The 16154-nt window shown below is 45.4% G+C and overlaps 1 protein-coding gene across 1 annotated transcript in view; it reads left to right on the top strand.

The window, feature by feature from the left end:
* The window catches only part of CDON (cell adhesion associated, oncogene regulated), a 56924-nt gene that overhangs the window by 18481 nt on the left and 22289 nt on the right, over positions 1-16154 (top strand). The window contains exons 2-9 of the mRNA XM_074851092.1: positions 1013-1149; positions 3293-3565; positions 5181-5327; positions 5756-5899; positions 6349-6636; positions 7490-7759; positions 8678-9031; positions 12923-13215. Of these exons, the coding sequence (XP_074707193.1) occupies positions 1074-1149; positions 3293-3565; positions 5181-5327; positions 5756-5899; positions 6349-6636; positions 7490-7759; positions 8678-9031; positions 12923-13215 (1845 nt within the window). The 5' untranslated portion in view covers positions 1013-1073. The remainder of the gene's footprint in view (positions 1-1012; positions 1150-3292; positions 3566-5180; positions 5328-5755; positions 5900-6348; positions 6637-7489; positions 7760-8677; positions 9032-12922; positions 13216-16154) is intronic.

The raw sequence follows: 16154 nt of genomic DNA on the forward strand, positions 1-16154 counted from the left end.
CTGATATATGAGCCATTTGAAGTATATGTTGAGTGTTATCAGCAGCAAAATTGTATGGCTGGGCTAATAAATGAAGTAACTGTGCTAAATGAACTCAAATCTTATCCATCATAATATTGCACAAGGCAAATAGAAAGTTTAAGTGAATGACAGCTGCAGATTGTTTTTTTTTCTCTTAGAGAAAAGAGCGTTTGGTGGAGACTCTGAGTGTCAGAAACACTGTTTCAGAGACTCACCTCGTGCGAGTTAGGTTGCTGGTTTAATGATTTAGTTTGTATTTTGCTGGTTTCATGATTTAGTTCATATTTTGTGGTGATGAAAGTGAGATCTTATGTACCTAGATAGTCAGGTGTGTAATGGCCAAGGAAAGGACTGTCCTCTTGTAGAAGCAGCCGTGTAGGTAGAAGCGTACCTAACGGATGCCCCAGAAGTACATATGAGAAAGCACTATTGGTTTAGGGATATAAATGAGAACAAGATGAATATTTGTGATATTTTTGTGGTAGACATTTGCCACTGGTCGACTGTAAAGCACACGAGAAGGAGCAAGCAGATGACCCGTCTCAGTAAGCAGGTTTCGAGCAGTTACGAGTGGTAGCTGCATCGCAGCGCGTAGATTCATAAAAACTTGTAAAACAAGCGTAGCCTGGTGATAGATGGTCAAATGATTATTGTTTGCAAACAATATTATCTCCAATAGATAAGCTGTTTACTTTGGACTTCAATTCCTCTGGTTGGAAAGTAGTCTTAATTTATCAAGGCAGTATGGTTCAGCGCCGATGCCTCATACCCCAGCTGTGGAAAAAATCTTATATTAAGAATAGTACTTGGAAACATAGTTAAGTTCAACTTCTAATTCATTTTTACAGATGGTTTCTATATTGCAAAGAATATTGGCTGTTTCCTGGTTGCGTGTTGGTTTGTTTTTTTTTTTTAACCCCAAACACTTTGTTGTAAGAGAGTTAAAAGACTAACTCCTGAGACTTACAGTGGACATCTGTTTATTTTGTAGCTGTTTCGGTGCCTCATCTTAGTCTGGAGCTTCGTGCTTTCAACTTCTGTAATTTGGCGCTATGCATCCAGATCTCGGACACTTACAGGCACTGCTCTTCATCGCTGCCGCGGGCCTCCTCTCCGCCACGAGTTCAGGTAAGGCCTTCTCACCCGCGCCGAGGCGACTCGCTCGGAGGTTTCGGAGCTCGGGCCTGTACTTTTGAACGAGCAACGATTTGGAGCGCGTGTCCAAGTGGCCAACTTCAACGCATATTATCCATATTCTGCTTTTAAGGAAGCATGGAGCGCTTAAGCGCAGTCTTAAGCTGAGTATGTGACTTTGCTTTTGAAAACTTGGCTCAGAACGAGTGCTTGAACATGGACGACTCTCAGTTACATAGATTTGTTCTTTGGGATCTCCGTGGACTTAGCTGGATGCCGATTTTGCTGCGTACAGTGCATCTTGTGTTCCCATGGGGTTGGGAGGGGTTTGAAATTTGCAGGGAGAAAGGGGAATCAGATCTTTGAAAGGCGAACGCTGATGCGTGGCTGCAGTTGGAACAGCTCTTGCGTTAAAAAAAGAAGAGGGATGGTTTTAATTGACACATCTGCTCTGTGTAGTCAGCTTGTCTTAACGTAACCACACAAAAAAGAAGCTTTTACTACTTTTAGCACTTCATAGCCAATCGTTATAAGCAAATGGGATAAATTTTATTTTTCAAGCAGTCATAGGAGATAAATCCCAGCTGCAGGGTCACTGCTACCAATTCTGGCTTTTACACTGAGCACAAAGTGTTGGTGTCATGGGCAAGGGCAGGGGCGAAGATGAAAGTAGCAGTGCAGTTTCGTAGAAATTGGTGGCTAGCAAGCTAAAAAGGTCACTGCTTTTCTCTTATCCCTGGAATTCAACCCGAACTAATAGGAAAAACAGTTTTCTAATTAAAAGCTAAAAATGGACATCTGGAGTCCTGTGAAATGCTTGGATACCATTTCTATGGATTTCATCTTTTTTGTTAAGTGAAGCCACACTTTAATTTCCAGTTTTATGTTTATGCAGATAGTTTATGGTTCTATTAAAAACGCGCAATTTCTCATCTGAAACTCATAAACAGAGCTTGGATGGACTGACTTGAGAAGAAAAGCATGAGCTGAGGGCCCCACCTACAAGAAAACTGTCTCTTCTTTTGGATGTCATTTAATACCATCTTGACCTGTGCTATCTGGAATTCCTTAGCTCATTTACAAACGGGGAATTGTTTTCCCCTGCCACTGTGTCGATTTTTAAATATTATTTTCTCCCATATTTCTAATCAAATAGGAGTTATTGGCATTAATTGCCTTTTGCTTGCTCCTTTCGTACAAAATCTTGAGCGCAGAATTCCATGGAAAACAAATGGAAATAATTCCCAGTGTTTCATTGGCCAGGATAGGAAAAAAATTTCTTCCAACAAGCAGGAATTTTCTTCTGGCAAATAAATGGATACTCATAACCAAGTTTTGTGGAACTGAACCTTTTCTTTATTAGCAGCTTTTCCTGTTTCAGTTCATCTTTCCTCAGTAAAGATAATGGATGCCCAATTCATCATTCTCGTCCTGATGAAGTCCATGTATTTGGAATTAACAAGAGCCTTTGCTGTTCCTCCAGCTTTTTTTTTTATCCTGCTATTTTTAATTAGTTCTGCAGACTCGGAGACGGTTCTGCATAAATACCTGGCAGGCTGCTACCATTTCTAAAATTTTACAAGTCACGTCTGGGCCCGCCTCATGTGGGACAGATCAGCTACAGCTGCGTGTTCCCGGACTCCCTCTCTTCAGGTGACGGGTGCTCTTTCACCCCGAACAAATCCAGTGGGATTGCAGTTTTTGCTGCCCCTAGCAGGCGTGATGCCTTTGCCCTGTGCACGCTTGGGGGTGTATCTCACCCTTCCTGTACGCTGAACCCACCGTCGTTTAATCGCTGTTACCCTCTTCAGGGGGGTTGAATCTTTTCCCTGGTGTTTGAGAGAGAGCAGGAATCTGTCATGAGTTCCTCTTGCAGAGGAAAAAGTGGCATCTGCCTGAGTATCACTGCAGCTTGGAGTTTAGAGACCCTTTACTTGTCCGTGTTTGATCTGACTAGTTTTTGAGCAATATTTCACCTTCTGATGAAAGAAATTTGCCAGGTCTGTGAGCAGCGGCAGGAGCGTTGCTATAAACCAGGTTATAGTCTTTTGTACTAGTCAGAGCATCATTAACCTTATCACACGTGTTCATGCAAAATGCTGTTTGCTCACTGAATATAATTTGTATTTCCTTTTAGATTTAACTCCCCGTTTTATTTCTGAGCCCTTGTCTACTGTCCAGAAGTCTGGTGGGCCGGTACAACTCGGCTGCTCTGCCGAGCCCCCCGCGGCTCGCCTTTCTTGGCTGTTTAATGGAGAGCCTCTGGACAGCAAGGCAGGAGAGGTGGAAATCCAGGCAGGATCTTTGACAATCGTCTCCCTCAGCCTGGCAACGTCTGGCCTCTATCAGTGCATCGCTAACAGCAGCGTGGGTGCCGTTGTGAGCAGGCCTGCAACGGTATCGATGGGCAGTAAGTTAATTTTTCTTTATATTCCTCGCTCCTTGCAAATTATGTAGACCTCAGCTGGTTTGTATGGTTTGTTTTTCTTTGACTTTTAGAAAACACTTAGTTTCAAGGTGTTTTTTTTTTTCCTCAGCCAGTACTTAGTATGCGATCGATTATGCACTTTCCACCAATTATTTTTTTTTTCCTGTGTCATCTGAGAGCTGTCAGGTGATGCAGCCCTGGAACAGATTCCCCCAGAGAGCTTGTGGTTCCTCATCCTTGGAGGCTTTTAAAGACTCAACTAGACAAAACCACACCTGATTGATTTAGTGTTGGTGACAGCTTCATTTGGAGCTGAAAGACCTCAAGAGTCCTTTCCAGCAAATACAAATATTATTCAGTGACATAACATTCGCTTCAGCGAATTGACCTGAAAGTACAAGGTTCCCAAAAGCTTCTCTTCAAAAAGGGTCTTGAAAGAGCAGCTGAGCTGCCATGCCATTGCAGAAGCGTGCCTGAGAGTTGAGGAGAAATGAGGGGGAATTGTTGCCTGGGAAATAAGCGGGAGCTGCAGATTTGCCTTTTCACTTGTAGCATTTTATTTGGTTAAAACTATCTAGATGTTCTTCAGGTGGGGACAGTCTTCTGTCCTTTTAAGGACCATTTCCCTTCTCTGTTGCACTGGTTCTTCGAATCAGTCTTTGCCTTGGTGCTTGATCTGTAAATTATTTGATCTTAAAGAACTTCAGAAGAGGAAGGGCAATGTTTTCCACATGGAAAGGATGATGTGGCGCTGAGAATGGGAATAGAATGTTCCTCCGTGAGCATGATTTGTCTGCTTGGGGTTGCAGGGCTGTCTGAATCAGGCCTTTGTCAAGCAGGATTTGAGTGATTTCTCTGTAAGGGTACCTCATCTATGGAGCATGTCCAAAATCCTCCTGGGAGGAAAATTTCTTATAAGTGAGAGAAGTAAGTGTTTTGGTAAAGTACTGACCCATAGCAAGACCCTCTCAAGAGAGCTGTAAGGGTGGCTAACCTAGAAAAACTTCACAACCTAGAAGATGCTTTGAACATGAAGGGAGTAGAAGAGCAGCTTTCGCACTTTTCTCCTCGCTTTGAGATTTTTAGTAGCAAATTAGAAGGTGCTGTTAGCTGTTGAGGCTTTCTGCTTGCCTCATCACTCATGGCACTGAGTGGGAGGTGCTGCTGTACTCAGTGTTGTCTTAATTATCATCACAGAAAGACAATTTCATGTTTCTTAGGCACGGGCTTCCTGCTGTTAGTGTAAATTGTCTTCTGTAGTGCCTTCAGAGCCCACGAGCAGTCTTCTCTTACCAGTGTCATCTCGGCTTGCTTTTCCTGGAGCAGCTGAGGGAATGTAGGAATGATTTGTTCCTTCCTCACTATTCCCATGTAAAATCTGGCCCTTTCTGTAGCAAGGAAGCGTGTGTGCACGGAGGGTTCATGCTGTTACGGGCTACAGAAAAGACCAAGCCTGTTGCTATGAGTGTCCAAATGCTGCACCAGAGAAGATAATCGCCTTGAAACCAGCTATATTTTAAACACAAATACTGCGCTTACTGCCTTCCCCTCTTTCCCAAGCCTTGGCTGCTCTTAACCTCTTGCCAATCTCTTCCAGGTTTAGCTAATTTTGATACATCGGTGAAACCTGCCGTTGCAGCAGAGGAAGGGGGTACGGCTTTCATTGGATGCCAGGTGCCAGAAAGTAATCCTAAAGCACAGGTTCGCTTTCAGGTGCGGGGAAAATGGCTGGAACAATCAACAGGTGAGATGTTTTATGCCACTGGTCCCCAATATAAATATCCAATAAAAGCTTGCCTGGATTTTTTTTTTCTTAAAACTTAAGAAAACTTCTAGAAACTTGCAAAATCACAGAATCATTCAGGTTGGAAAAGACCCTTGGGATCAGAGTCCAACCCTCAGCCCTGCTCTACAAAGTTCTCCCCTACCCCACATCCCCCCACAGCTCATCCAAACGACCCTTAACTTCCTGTGCAAGTCGTTTTATTTAAACCTACCTTTGTAAATGAATATCCTTTGTGTGGCAACGTGATTTCTTTGTGATCCTACATTTAGAATAGATTGCTATATCTGACGAGTTATTGAAAATAATTTTTGAAAAATTTTAAAAAGGAAGCCTTTTTTTGAAATTAAATTAAACATAATCTTCTTTTTCCTTCCCCACTTGTTTAGACAACTACCTAATTCTTCCATCTGGAAACCTGCAGATTTTGAATGTATCTTTAGAAGACAAAGGATCCTATAAATGTGCAGCGTACAACCCGGTTACTCACGATCTCAGAACAGAACTCACTGGACGTAAGCTCGTAGTCACACGTGAGTATTCAGGTCGGCTTTCCAGAACGAACACATCTCAAAACTGAATAAATAACAGCCCAAAGATTTTCAGCATGGGCATGTCAGGCTAAATACCCCCTGGTCTCAAATACCACGTTGTGTAAAATCTGTCCTGCGTTATTTGCACGTTCAATTCTTATTTCCCCTCACGGTGGAGGAGCAGCACGGCTGCTTTTCAGATCCCGAGGACAGAGCGCTTAGCCCTTGAGAAGGTGATACTGCTAATATTCCAGTTGCCAGTTGATACTGGTAATATTCCAGTGATTTCAGAGCAGGACTTGTGGAAGAGAGCATTACAGCATCGTGCTTAGTCACAAGTATAAGCAGCTGTGTTTGAAAGACGTGACAAACCTCAGGCCTGGAGGGCGGCATGGGAGAGGGCGGTTTAAACGGCTGCGTAGTGATAACCCTCATCTCCTTCCTTCCAGGCTCTTCCTCAGGTGTCTTCCACATACTGCACCCCCTGGCACCGCAGAGCCTGGCGGTGCCCCAGCACAGCTCTCTGACGCTGGAGTGTGTTGTCGGTGGGCTGCCTCCCGCGCCCGTCCGCTGGGTTAAAGATGGCCGGGACGCGCTGAGAAAAGGCAGGTGGAAACTGCTGCACTCCCATCTGGTGACGGACAGGCTTGAGGCGTCGGACTCTGGAAATTATTCCTGCCTGGTGGGAAATGAATCTGGAGGAGTGAAATATGTTAACTATTCGCTTACTGTACTTGGTAAGAAATAAAGAATTTTTCACGTCCAGGCAACGAACAGTTTCCTTGTACGCTTGCTGGTTTGGGCATCTGATTACAAACAGCCTAACGTTCTTTCTCAACGTAAGCATATTAAAATAGAGAATAAAGATATGCTCATAATGACCATATCTCACCATCTCTCCCAAATTAAAATCCATGACTATTTATCCCTTCAAATCCTTCACAGTCTGAAATAATTAAACAGTAAAGGATAACAAACTCTGAGGGAAGAAGTGATCTTCTCCTTTTTCTGCAGAGCACCAAGTGCATGTGGGATACAGTGTCAACACTGTGCCAGAGATCAGATGTTTCTCTTTTGAGGTTGTATATAAGCAAAAAGCTGGCAAGTAGAGGTGATAGGTTTGGATGAGGACAAAAACAAAAGCAAAAGGAATCTATTTGGCCCCCTTTGTGTGGCTGCAGGTTGTTCCTAAGCTCGCCTTTGTAGCAGATTTTCCTGTTGTTTGAGGTTTTTGCCTCCGTGACTGTTTTTGTTTGGTTTTTGAAATGTACACATCAAAGTAACTCAGAAAACAAGTTGTTGAGACACAATATACGCTTTGTTATGGGGGTGTCACTACAGAGTTAGTTTGAAAATACAGCTGTTTCTTTTATAGTATTAATGCAAAAGTGACTGGAATAGAAGGGAGAGACCATTAAAATAAGCGTGTGTGTGGGAAAAACAACTTTAGGCTGCGCAGAACTAGAACTATGTGGTGCTTGCTTAGCCTTTGTGCATGATAAGTTTGTGTGATGTTTTGCAGTATTTTTTTTCAGGACTTGGGCTAAGATCAACCTGCAGTGGTTTATGTAAAATTATTTCCCTTTGTAGAACCTGCCTCCATCTCCAGGGGACTGCAGGATGAAACCGTGGCCGCTGGAGCGACTGTGCAATTCTGGTGCGACGCCCGCGGAAGCCCTGCTCCCACCCTCACCTGGCTGCACAACGCAGCCCCCCTCCGTCTCTCTCCGCGGCATCTGCCGACAGGAAACCGCCTGCGGATCCGCGGCGTCGCCCAGGAGGACTCTGGCTTGTACCAGTGCGTCGCGAACAACGGCGTGGGGTTTGCGCAGTCCACTGGGAGGCTTCGTGTGCAGCCGGGTACGAGCACTCGCAGCCCTCAGGAACTCAAACCAGGCGTTTGTACTTCAAGCTTCATTCCGTTGGGGGTTTTTTGGTTTGTTTTTTCCCCCCTAGGTTACATATTGATTTGTTTCTGACCTCTGTTGGTGGCAAATCTTACAAAGAAGATGCTTTCAGTTGAATTTTAATAGTTGTAGGTATTTCTGGAGTAGTGTGGTTACTTAGAACCTAGATTACCAGCTGCAATTAAATCGGCTTATGATTGAATTTGACACAATTTATTCGTAAATAGAATTAGTTGTGCTGGATTAACTGGTATTCTTCGCAGCGTTGGCTGACGAGTAATTATGCCTATTGCATATCCTCAAGTTAACAAAACAATCATCAGATTTGGGGTTGGTGCACGCTCCCCCTGTACCAGATTAGCAGGTACCAATAGTCTTTTCGATCATTTTTCAGTCTAACACACTTTCTAATACCTAGAGAACTTGATTTCTGCCAGTACAAGGATGTTGGCAAGGCCATTGCTGTTCCTGTTCTCTCCCTCTCCTGTGCAGTTGAAGCTTTTGACCTTCTCTGTACCTGCTGAGATTGATGTGAGCTCGCAGAGGCTGGTTGAGCGGAGATTTTGGGACTTGCTTGTCTGTGCAGTGGACTGAGCCAGTCTTGCATGCACTGCCTTCCCCACTGACAGTCAAGTCTTCATTATTTAAAAAATTTGTAGTGTGGTTTGAGTGTAGTTTTCTACTTAAGCATGAGTCTCAGCGGATCAGTCTGGGAAGGAAGGCTGGAGAGGCTGTCTAGAGAAGAAATAACTGTTAAAAATGGTTAAAAAGAAGCATGTGTGACTTTTTTTAATTGTGCTGACTCTTTTTGGCATTAACTGTCATATTCCTTAGCCAAATTAATTCTTTGGCTTGTGTTTTTCCCCCCCAGGCAAAGGCTCTAGGCCAGTTATAGTCTCCTCACCAGCCAGCGTGGCTGTGGTAGATGGTGGGGACGTTACGCTGTCTTGCAACGCCACCGGCCTGCCCCTTCCCGTGATCCGTTGGTACGACAGCAGCGGGCTCCTGACCGGTCGCCCTTCCCAGGTGCTTCGTTCAAAACCACAGAAACCTCCTCAAGCAGGGCCGGGCAGCGCCCTGGCGGAGCCCACCCACTTCTCCGTGTCTCAAGCGGGCTCGAGCTCCTTGCACATGAGGAACGTGACTTGGGAGCGTGCCGGGGAGTACACGTGCGAAGCCGTCAACGAGCACGGCTCCGTGGTGTCCAAAGCCTTCCTTACAGTTGGTAAGCTTAAAGCCCAAAATCGCTCCCTGATTTAGGTTAGAAATGCCTCAAAATAAGAAATTAATGAAGGTAGGTAGCGCGGGTATCCTGGGGAGACGAAGCAGAGCAGTCGAAGCTGTCGTCGTGGACCAGTTCCTCCCTTCTGCCTTAGGCAAAGGAGAAACGGCCGTGTGTATCAGCGTCCTTATATGTGATAGAAACTGTCCAAGGGTGGTTTGCTTTTATAGTTCTTGAAATTGCTACTAGGAAAAGACAGTTCTTATGCTAAAGGCAAGATGGGAAAGAGATACTTCCTTTCTTCCCATTGGAATCTTATGTGATATTAATAAACAAGTTTAAGCTCCCCCAAGTTCCCTTCACAAGAACTAAGATCCAGGTTTGTAGTTAAATTAAGTGACTTAAGTTTTTCGGCTCTTTCAACATCTTACCTTAGTAAATTTAGCTGAATGTCAGTGGGATTTAAGGTCAGCAGAATTAATATGTGACCCTGTATTTAAAGTTCTTTGTTACCACCGATTAGAGTTTAAAACTAATGTGAATAATTTGAAAAGATGCTTAAGCTTCCCTTAGAGGAAGAAAGAAAGAAGAAAGCTCAAGAAGGTGATCCCATCCTGTAGTTTTATGAGTAAGTTATTGTTGGACCTTGCTGAGTGGAAACACAAAACTAAATATCATCCCAGAACTCACTCTGTGTCAAACAGAAATATCCCACTGCTTTGCCTCAGAATTTTATGGCAGTAAGTTCAATTTTAACGTTTTGTTTATTAACTTTTATCGGTTTCTAATACGTTGTACTAGCTGCTGATTATGGTGCGGAGGGTGGTTAAGGCATTTGGTTTTGATATAAAAGTCCTTAAGTAGTTTCTGGGAGCTGTTAGGGTTTTAGAACAGTTCCCAACCGTGCCAGAAGACATGCTCAAACATTTAGATGGTTTAATGAAGAATTCGTGCCAGGTAACGCTTCCGAAACACCTGAATGACTTAAGCTGTGATTCCAGTGCGTGTCTTCGGTAGAAGGAGCAACTTAAGCAGCTCTCAGCCTCAGCAGCTCGTTCCCGTAATTTGCCTTGTGCGAGAACACAGTAAGAGAGTTTATTTGGCTGAAAAATGTATCCTTTTTTTTTCCTTTCTTTCTTTCTGCTGGATCTATTCCACGACGTGATTCATTGCGTGGTCTTAAAAGCGGGCAGGGCAACTAAAGCTGCCATCATAGTGAGAAACCACCAAAATGTTAAATGATAGCCTTAGGATCCTATACCCATGGCACTTAGTTTAAGGTCTTTTTTAGACAGTTGTGGTGTTTGCAGGGATGGCAGTAGCTTCACAGAGCTACTAAACACGGGGTTAATTCTCCAAAATAACTTCATCTAATGGAGATGAAGGAGGAAAATACGCTCCAGGAAGTCTGAGGAGCGGGCGGGTTAGTATAAAACAGAAGAAAGAGTAGCATTTATTGCAGGTAGGTAGGTGATCCAGCGGAGAGCAGCCTGCAGTTGTCTTTTACAGAAGCCAGGCACCTCTGGGAAGTCACAGGGTGATCGGAAAGCCTTGCCAGGCGCGGGGGACTTCGCTGCTGTGCTGTGTTTGGATTTGCAGAGCGCTTTCCCAGTCTGGGCTAAGGTACTCGGAGAGCTCGTAAGGAGGGAGGATCCTCCGGTTGTTTAAGAAGCAGGGAAGCACTGCCTGGGAATGCGAGCTGTTTGCATGGCAGAGACAAAATACAAAGGTTTCTCCGCTGCTGTGCAAACCCAGGGCACGCCAGTGGGTTGAAATCTGCTTGCGTGTTTGCGCCCCTGTTTCAGGAAGGGTGTAGAAGAACAAGCAGAGGTGCTGGGAAACACAGCGGGTGGGTTCATAGGGGTGCAGAATAGTTTTTGCAGGGGGAGAGGCTGAAAAGGTGAGGGCTCTTTGCCTTCAAAATGAGGCAGCCGATGGGGAGACTCAACAGCCAGCTGTAAAATACTGGGTATTATGGAGAATGCGAGTAAAAGCTATGAACACATTCTTTTAATGCCCAAATTTGGGATGTTCAGTCCTCTGGTTGCTGTCAGAGGCAGGATTTCGGGCACATACAGCCTTTGGTTTGTCCCAACTTTGGTCAGTGGGGCTGGGAATCCAAGGAAGAAGAGTAAGTCTCAGTGGCTGAGGGGAAGGGGATGGCACTGAAAGCAACAGCCCAAAAAAGTTGCATAATGACACAGCAGCAAAGAGAAGTCTGATGTGCTGGTTTATATGGGTAGCAATTATGCCAGAAACTTAGCAAAAAGAGCTTAGATCCGAATTGCTTAATGGAAATTGTTACCCGGGGGTTATTTTCCAAAGCAAAAACTCAACCTCCTTGCCAGTTGTTGACGCCTCCCCTCTCGCAGCAATAAACACAGCAACGACTGCAGGTCTCCTGTCACCAGCCTAAACCACAACGAATTCTCCACGCACAAGAGTCCGTTTCCCCCACGGCAGCGGGCGTCAAACCATCCTGTGCCCACCCACAAATCCTCGGGGTCCACCACAATCCAGTGGGCCTTCTGCTGCCTCGAGCAGAGACGGCATTTGTTTCCAATATTAACGCGCGGCGGCGCGTCCCCTTCCCACTGCTTCGCTGACAGTAGATACCCTTTCGCTTGGAGATTGTTCTGGGGGCGTCTGATGTTTTAAGCCAACTCCATCTGGCTTTGGGGACGTCCTCCCCATGTTGTTCCCCTCTTCGGTCTCCAAACTTTGTGGCATTGTTAAATAAATAGGAAGAAACAAACACGGAATGCTTGCTGAGAGCGTGGCTTCAATTTGAAAAGAGAACTTTCCTTCCCTTCCCAGCTTTTTAAAAAGTGGCCAAAAATAGCAGCCACACTTGCTGCTGGTATTTTAATGGAGGTTTAGAGGAATCTGAGTCAGCCAGGCTAACACTGCCTAGGCTTTACATTACCAAGGAATTTGTTTGTTTTGTAAACCAAGTTCCCTTCATTCCCTTCCCCTTCCAGACCCCGGCGTGTAACATAAACCTACACAAATCTGAAAGGACGGACAGGGCTAAGAACATCTGGCAGTCCCGGCGCTGCAGCCTGCGACCTCGAGGAGCTGTGCTGGTTCCCAAACGTTCCCGTTTTAAGCACTGACGTTTGCTTGTCCTGGATAATCTCAGATGTCCAACCTGCCACCCCTTTCCTGCCTGGAATGCTGACGAGCCCCGCGTCGGCCCAACAGTGCTTTCTTTTTGTCTCGTGGCCTCTTTCGAGCTACTGATGTTGCATGTATTTTTTTTTTTTCATACCAGGCAAAGTAAATAGGATGGAGGAGGCTGGAGCAGGATTTCTAGAAATGCGTTGGTATTAAATTGCATGTTAGATCTGCCTGTAAACTGAGTTTATTCTCAGCATAAATTTTCAAATGAAGTAGTCGAGCCGTGCGACTTTCAAAGCTGATCAAAATTACAGCTGAAACCTCAGAAACTGAGGTAGGAGAATGTCCTCTTGTGCGCACGCCAGTTCAGGCCATGAAAAGTTCCTTGTACAACTGCAATTCATTTAAAATTACTCCGTTTGTGTCACAAGTGTAGCTATGTATATTTTTTTTCTTTTAACTTGCATTGCCACTACTTAGTTTCAGAGATACTAGTCAAACCATGCCTGCACGGTTGCATTTTAGGTTTTCTCTCTTTGCTACTGTGGGGGAAAAAAAAAAAGTAAACCAAAAAATGCTGTTCTGCCCTGAAAAAATAGCCAGCGTGCAAGGGCACGCCTTGGAACGGGGCTCAGGTCTGCGTGGACATCTCTTGAGCTGGCTTTTTGCAGCAGGGCTTGTTTGAAAATGACGTTTTTAAATGATTTAGTGTCCCCTCTGCGCAGGGAAAACGTACCTCATCTTCAAGATGTAACCAGACTCCTCCCTTTACAGTTCCTTTAGAAACTGGCACGAAAGCAGAAGAAATGGCTCCTCTGGAGATTGCCCAGAGCGATGAAAGCGATGGCGATTTTGGCGCACGAACGGCGTTTTCGAGCTCGCCTCCAACAAAACTGCCTTTGGATGCAGCTGTGACAGAAAAAGCCCCGCACGCTGCCGCTCCCCCCGAAGCCCCCATCATCCTCAGCCCCCCGCAGACGCCGAAGCCGGACATGTACAACCTGGTGTGGCGTTCGGGGCGGGACGGGGGCTCACCCATCAATGCCTATTTCGTGAAATACCGCAAGGTACCGTTTCTCCGTCGCGCTGAAGCAGTGGATTGACAGATTTTAACAGGAATGTAGCGTCAGGCCAGAGAGAATATAGAATATTGTTGAACCGCAGCGTTACCACACAGGCAGCTGTAGGGATGACTGAAGTTGGGCACAAGTATGTTGTTCTATCGAGTTTTAAGTGAGATTTATTCTGCAGAGCCCAGGCTTTTATTTCCTTTACAGTATCATTATGGTCTATGGAGAACGGGGCTCCAGAGCGTATCGTACACGACTTCAGTGGTGTTAAAGATGCATTTGTGTGAGCAAGCTTGAAGCTGGTAATTCTTCTCACAGGGGATTAGTGACAGAACAAGAGGGAACGGCTTTAAACTGCAACAGGGGAGGGTCAGACTGGACATGAGGGAAAAATCTTTCCCAGAAAGAGTGGTCAGAGAGTGGAATAGGCTGCCCAGGGAGGGGGTGGAGTCCCCATCCCTGGGTGTGTTTAAGGGCCGTTTGGATGAGCTGTGGGGGGATGTGGGGTAGGGGAGAACTTTGTAGAGTTGGGCTGAGGGTTGGACTCTGATCCTGAGGGTCTTTTCCAACCTGAGTGATTCTGTGATTCTGTGGTAGGTAGACAAGAGCAGAAGGGAAGATGAGTATTAGCCTAATACGAGTTTGCTACTCGGCATCCCAAAGAGACCTTATTAAACTGAAGTTATCAAATACAAAAGTGAACTAAAATTCCCGCAGCAGATGCCTATCATGTCCTTAAAAACAGTGTGTCAACAGTGAACTCTTGATTAAAATCAGAACCAAGCAATGCCTGTGCCCTTCTTCCAAGCAAACAATTTTCTGCGTGGCAAAGCTGTTTGGTTTAGTTTTCATAAGCTTTTTAATCCTCTGCATCCTGATCTTGTCTTAGCCTGGAGGGAGTGCTTAGATTTCTGACCTGTTAGTTCCTGAAAACCCAGCGCCAAAGTCTGTTGATATAATTTCTCATCCAAAGGTGGTTGGTTCACATAAGCACTGAAAGCTTTGAATACTACTTTGACCTTTTTTTGATGCTTCACTCATAACAATCCGTTCCACGTTAAATGTGCTCACTCATGCATTTCTCAGCAGGGAGTTTACCGTGGTTTTTTAGGGTGGTGTTCACTTTGTGTCATTAAATTATTTTATTGATTTCCCTCTTTTAAAGAGGAGGGGGGAAAAAAAAGGTTGGGGGAATAAAAGCCTTGGAGTGATCGCTTCAGAAGAAAATACTTTAACAAAGACCTCTGGCATAACCCCTTTGATAATCCGCAGCGTTTAGATCTGCCTTCCATGTTTTATTAAAGTCTTATATTGTTTAGTAGTTTATTTTTGGTAGAATCTTTGTCTTTTCCTTTGGGATTTGGGGTAATGTTTTCCTGCAAAGGTCAAGCATTAAGAGACTACCCTGAATCTCTTTCCTTTCTTAAATGAAGCTGATGATTTCACTGTTCAATTAAAAAGTGGGGTTTTTTTTAAAAAAGAAAAAAAGAGGAAACATGCATTAATAAAAAACAAATCTTTGGTCTCCCTGCTGATCTTTTTTCCAGCCTTGAGAAGTAACTAAGATGTACTTTTTGTTGCCCATTTTAGCCAATAAATATTTTAAAATGTTTAAGTACAGGAAAAGCTGGGATAGTTGAGGGAACATCTTTCTCATTAGGGTGTTGGGTTCAGCCTTTAATGTCACGCCTGCTGCCAGCTAAAGACTGATGGAAGTCTTGAAAATTATTTTGTCTTTTGCTAGTTTTAGCCAGGAGTGAAAATGACCATTTTTTTCCAAAAACAAGTGTGCGTGTGTGTACAGAGAAGGAAAATAAGTTGTGTTTTTTGAAGGAGCACTATAAAGGTAGTTGCAAAAGTGCTGATTTGTGGCAGAAGCACTTGGAAACAAACCCTAGATAGGTACAGGAAAACATAAGGAGTTTTGGCAAGTGGCAGAGGTCCTTTGGATGCTCGTGTGCGAGAGCGATGAGGGATTTGAGCGTTGCACTGACTTCTGAGCAGTTCACAGAATCACAGAATCGTCTAGGTTGGAAAAGACCTTGAAGCTCCTCCAGTCCAACCATTGACCTAACACTGACAGTTCCCAACTACAGCATATCCCTAAGCGCTAAGTCAACCTTACTCTTAAACCCCTCCAGGGATGGGGACTCCACCACCTCCCTGGGCAGCCCATTCCAACACCCAACAACCCCTTCTGCAAAGAAATCCTTCCTAAGAGCCAGTCTGACCCTGCCCTGGCGCAGCTTGAGGCCATTCCCTCTTGTGCTATCGCTTGTTACTTGGTTAAAGAGACTCCTCCCCCCTCTCTGCACCCTCCTTTCAGGGAGTTGGAGAGGGCCAGGAGGTCTCCCCTCAGCCTCCTCTTCTCCAGACTAAACCCCCCCAGTTCCCTCAGCCGCTCCCCATCAGACCTGTGCTCCAGACCCTGCACCAGCTCCGTTGCCCTTCTCTGGACACGCTCGAGTCATTCAATGGCCTTTTTGGAGTGAGGGGCACAAAACTGAACCCACTCATCGAGGTGCGGCCTCACCAGGGCTGAGCACAGGGGCAAGATCCCTTCCCTGTCCCTGCTGGCCACGCTAGTGCTGCTACAAGCCAGGATACCACTGGCCTTCTTGGCCACCTGGGCACACTGCTGGCTCCTGTTTAACAGGCTGTCAATCAACACCCCCAGGTCCCTCTCTGACTGGCAGCTCTCCAGCCACTCCTCCCCAAGCCTGTAGCACTGCTGGGGGTTGTTGTGGCCCAAGTGCAGCACCCGGCATTTGGCCTTAGTGAAACTCCCCCAGTTGGCCTCAGCCCATCGCTCCAGCCTGGCCAGGTCTCTCTGCAGAGCCTCCCTACCCTCGAGCCAATCAACACTCCCACCCCACTGGGTGTCATCTACAAACTGACTGAGGGTGCATTCGACCCCCTCATCTAGATCATCAATA

This window comes from Strix uralensis, chromosome 26, assembly GCF_047716275.1.
Source record: "Strix uralensis isolate ZFMK-TIS-50842 chromosome 26, bStrUra1, whole genome shotgun sequence".
Lineage (NCBI taxonomy): Eukaryota > Metazoa > Chordata > Aves > Strigiformes > Strigidae > Strix > Strix uralensis.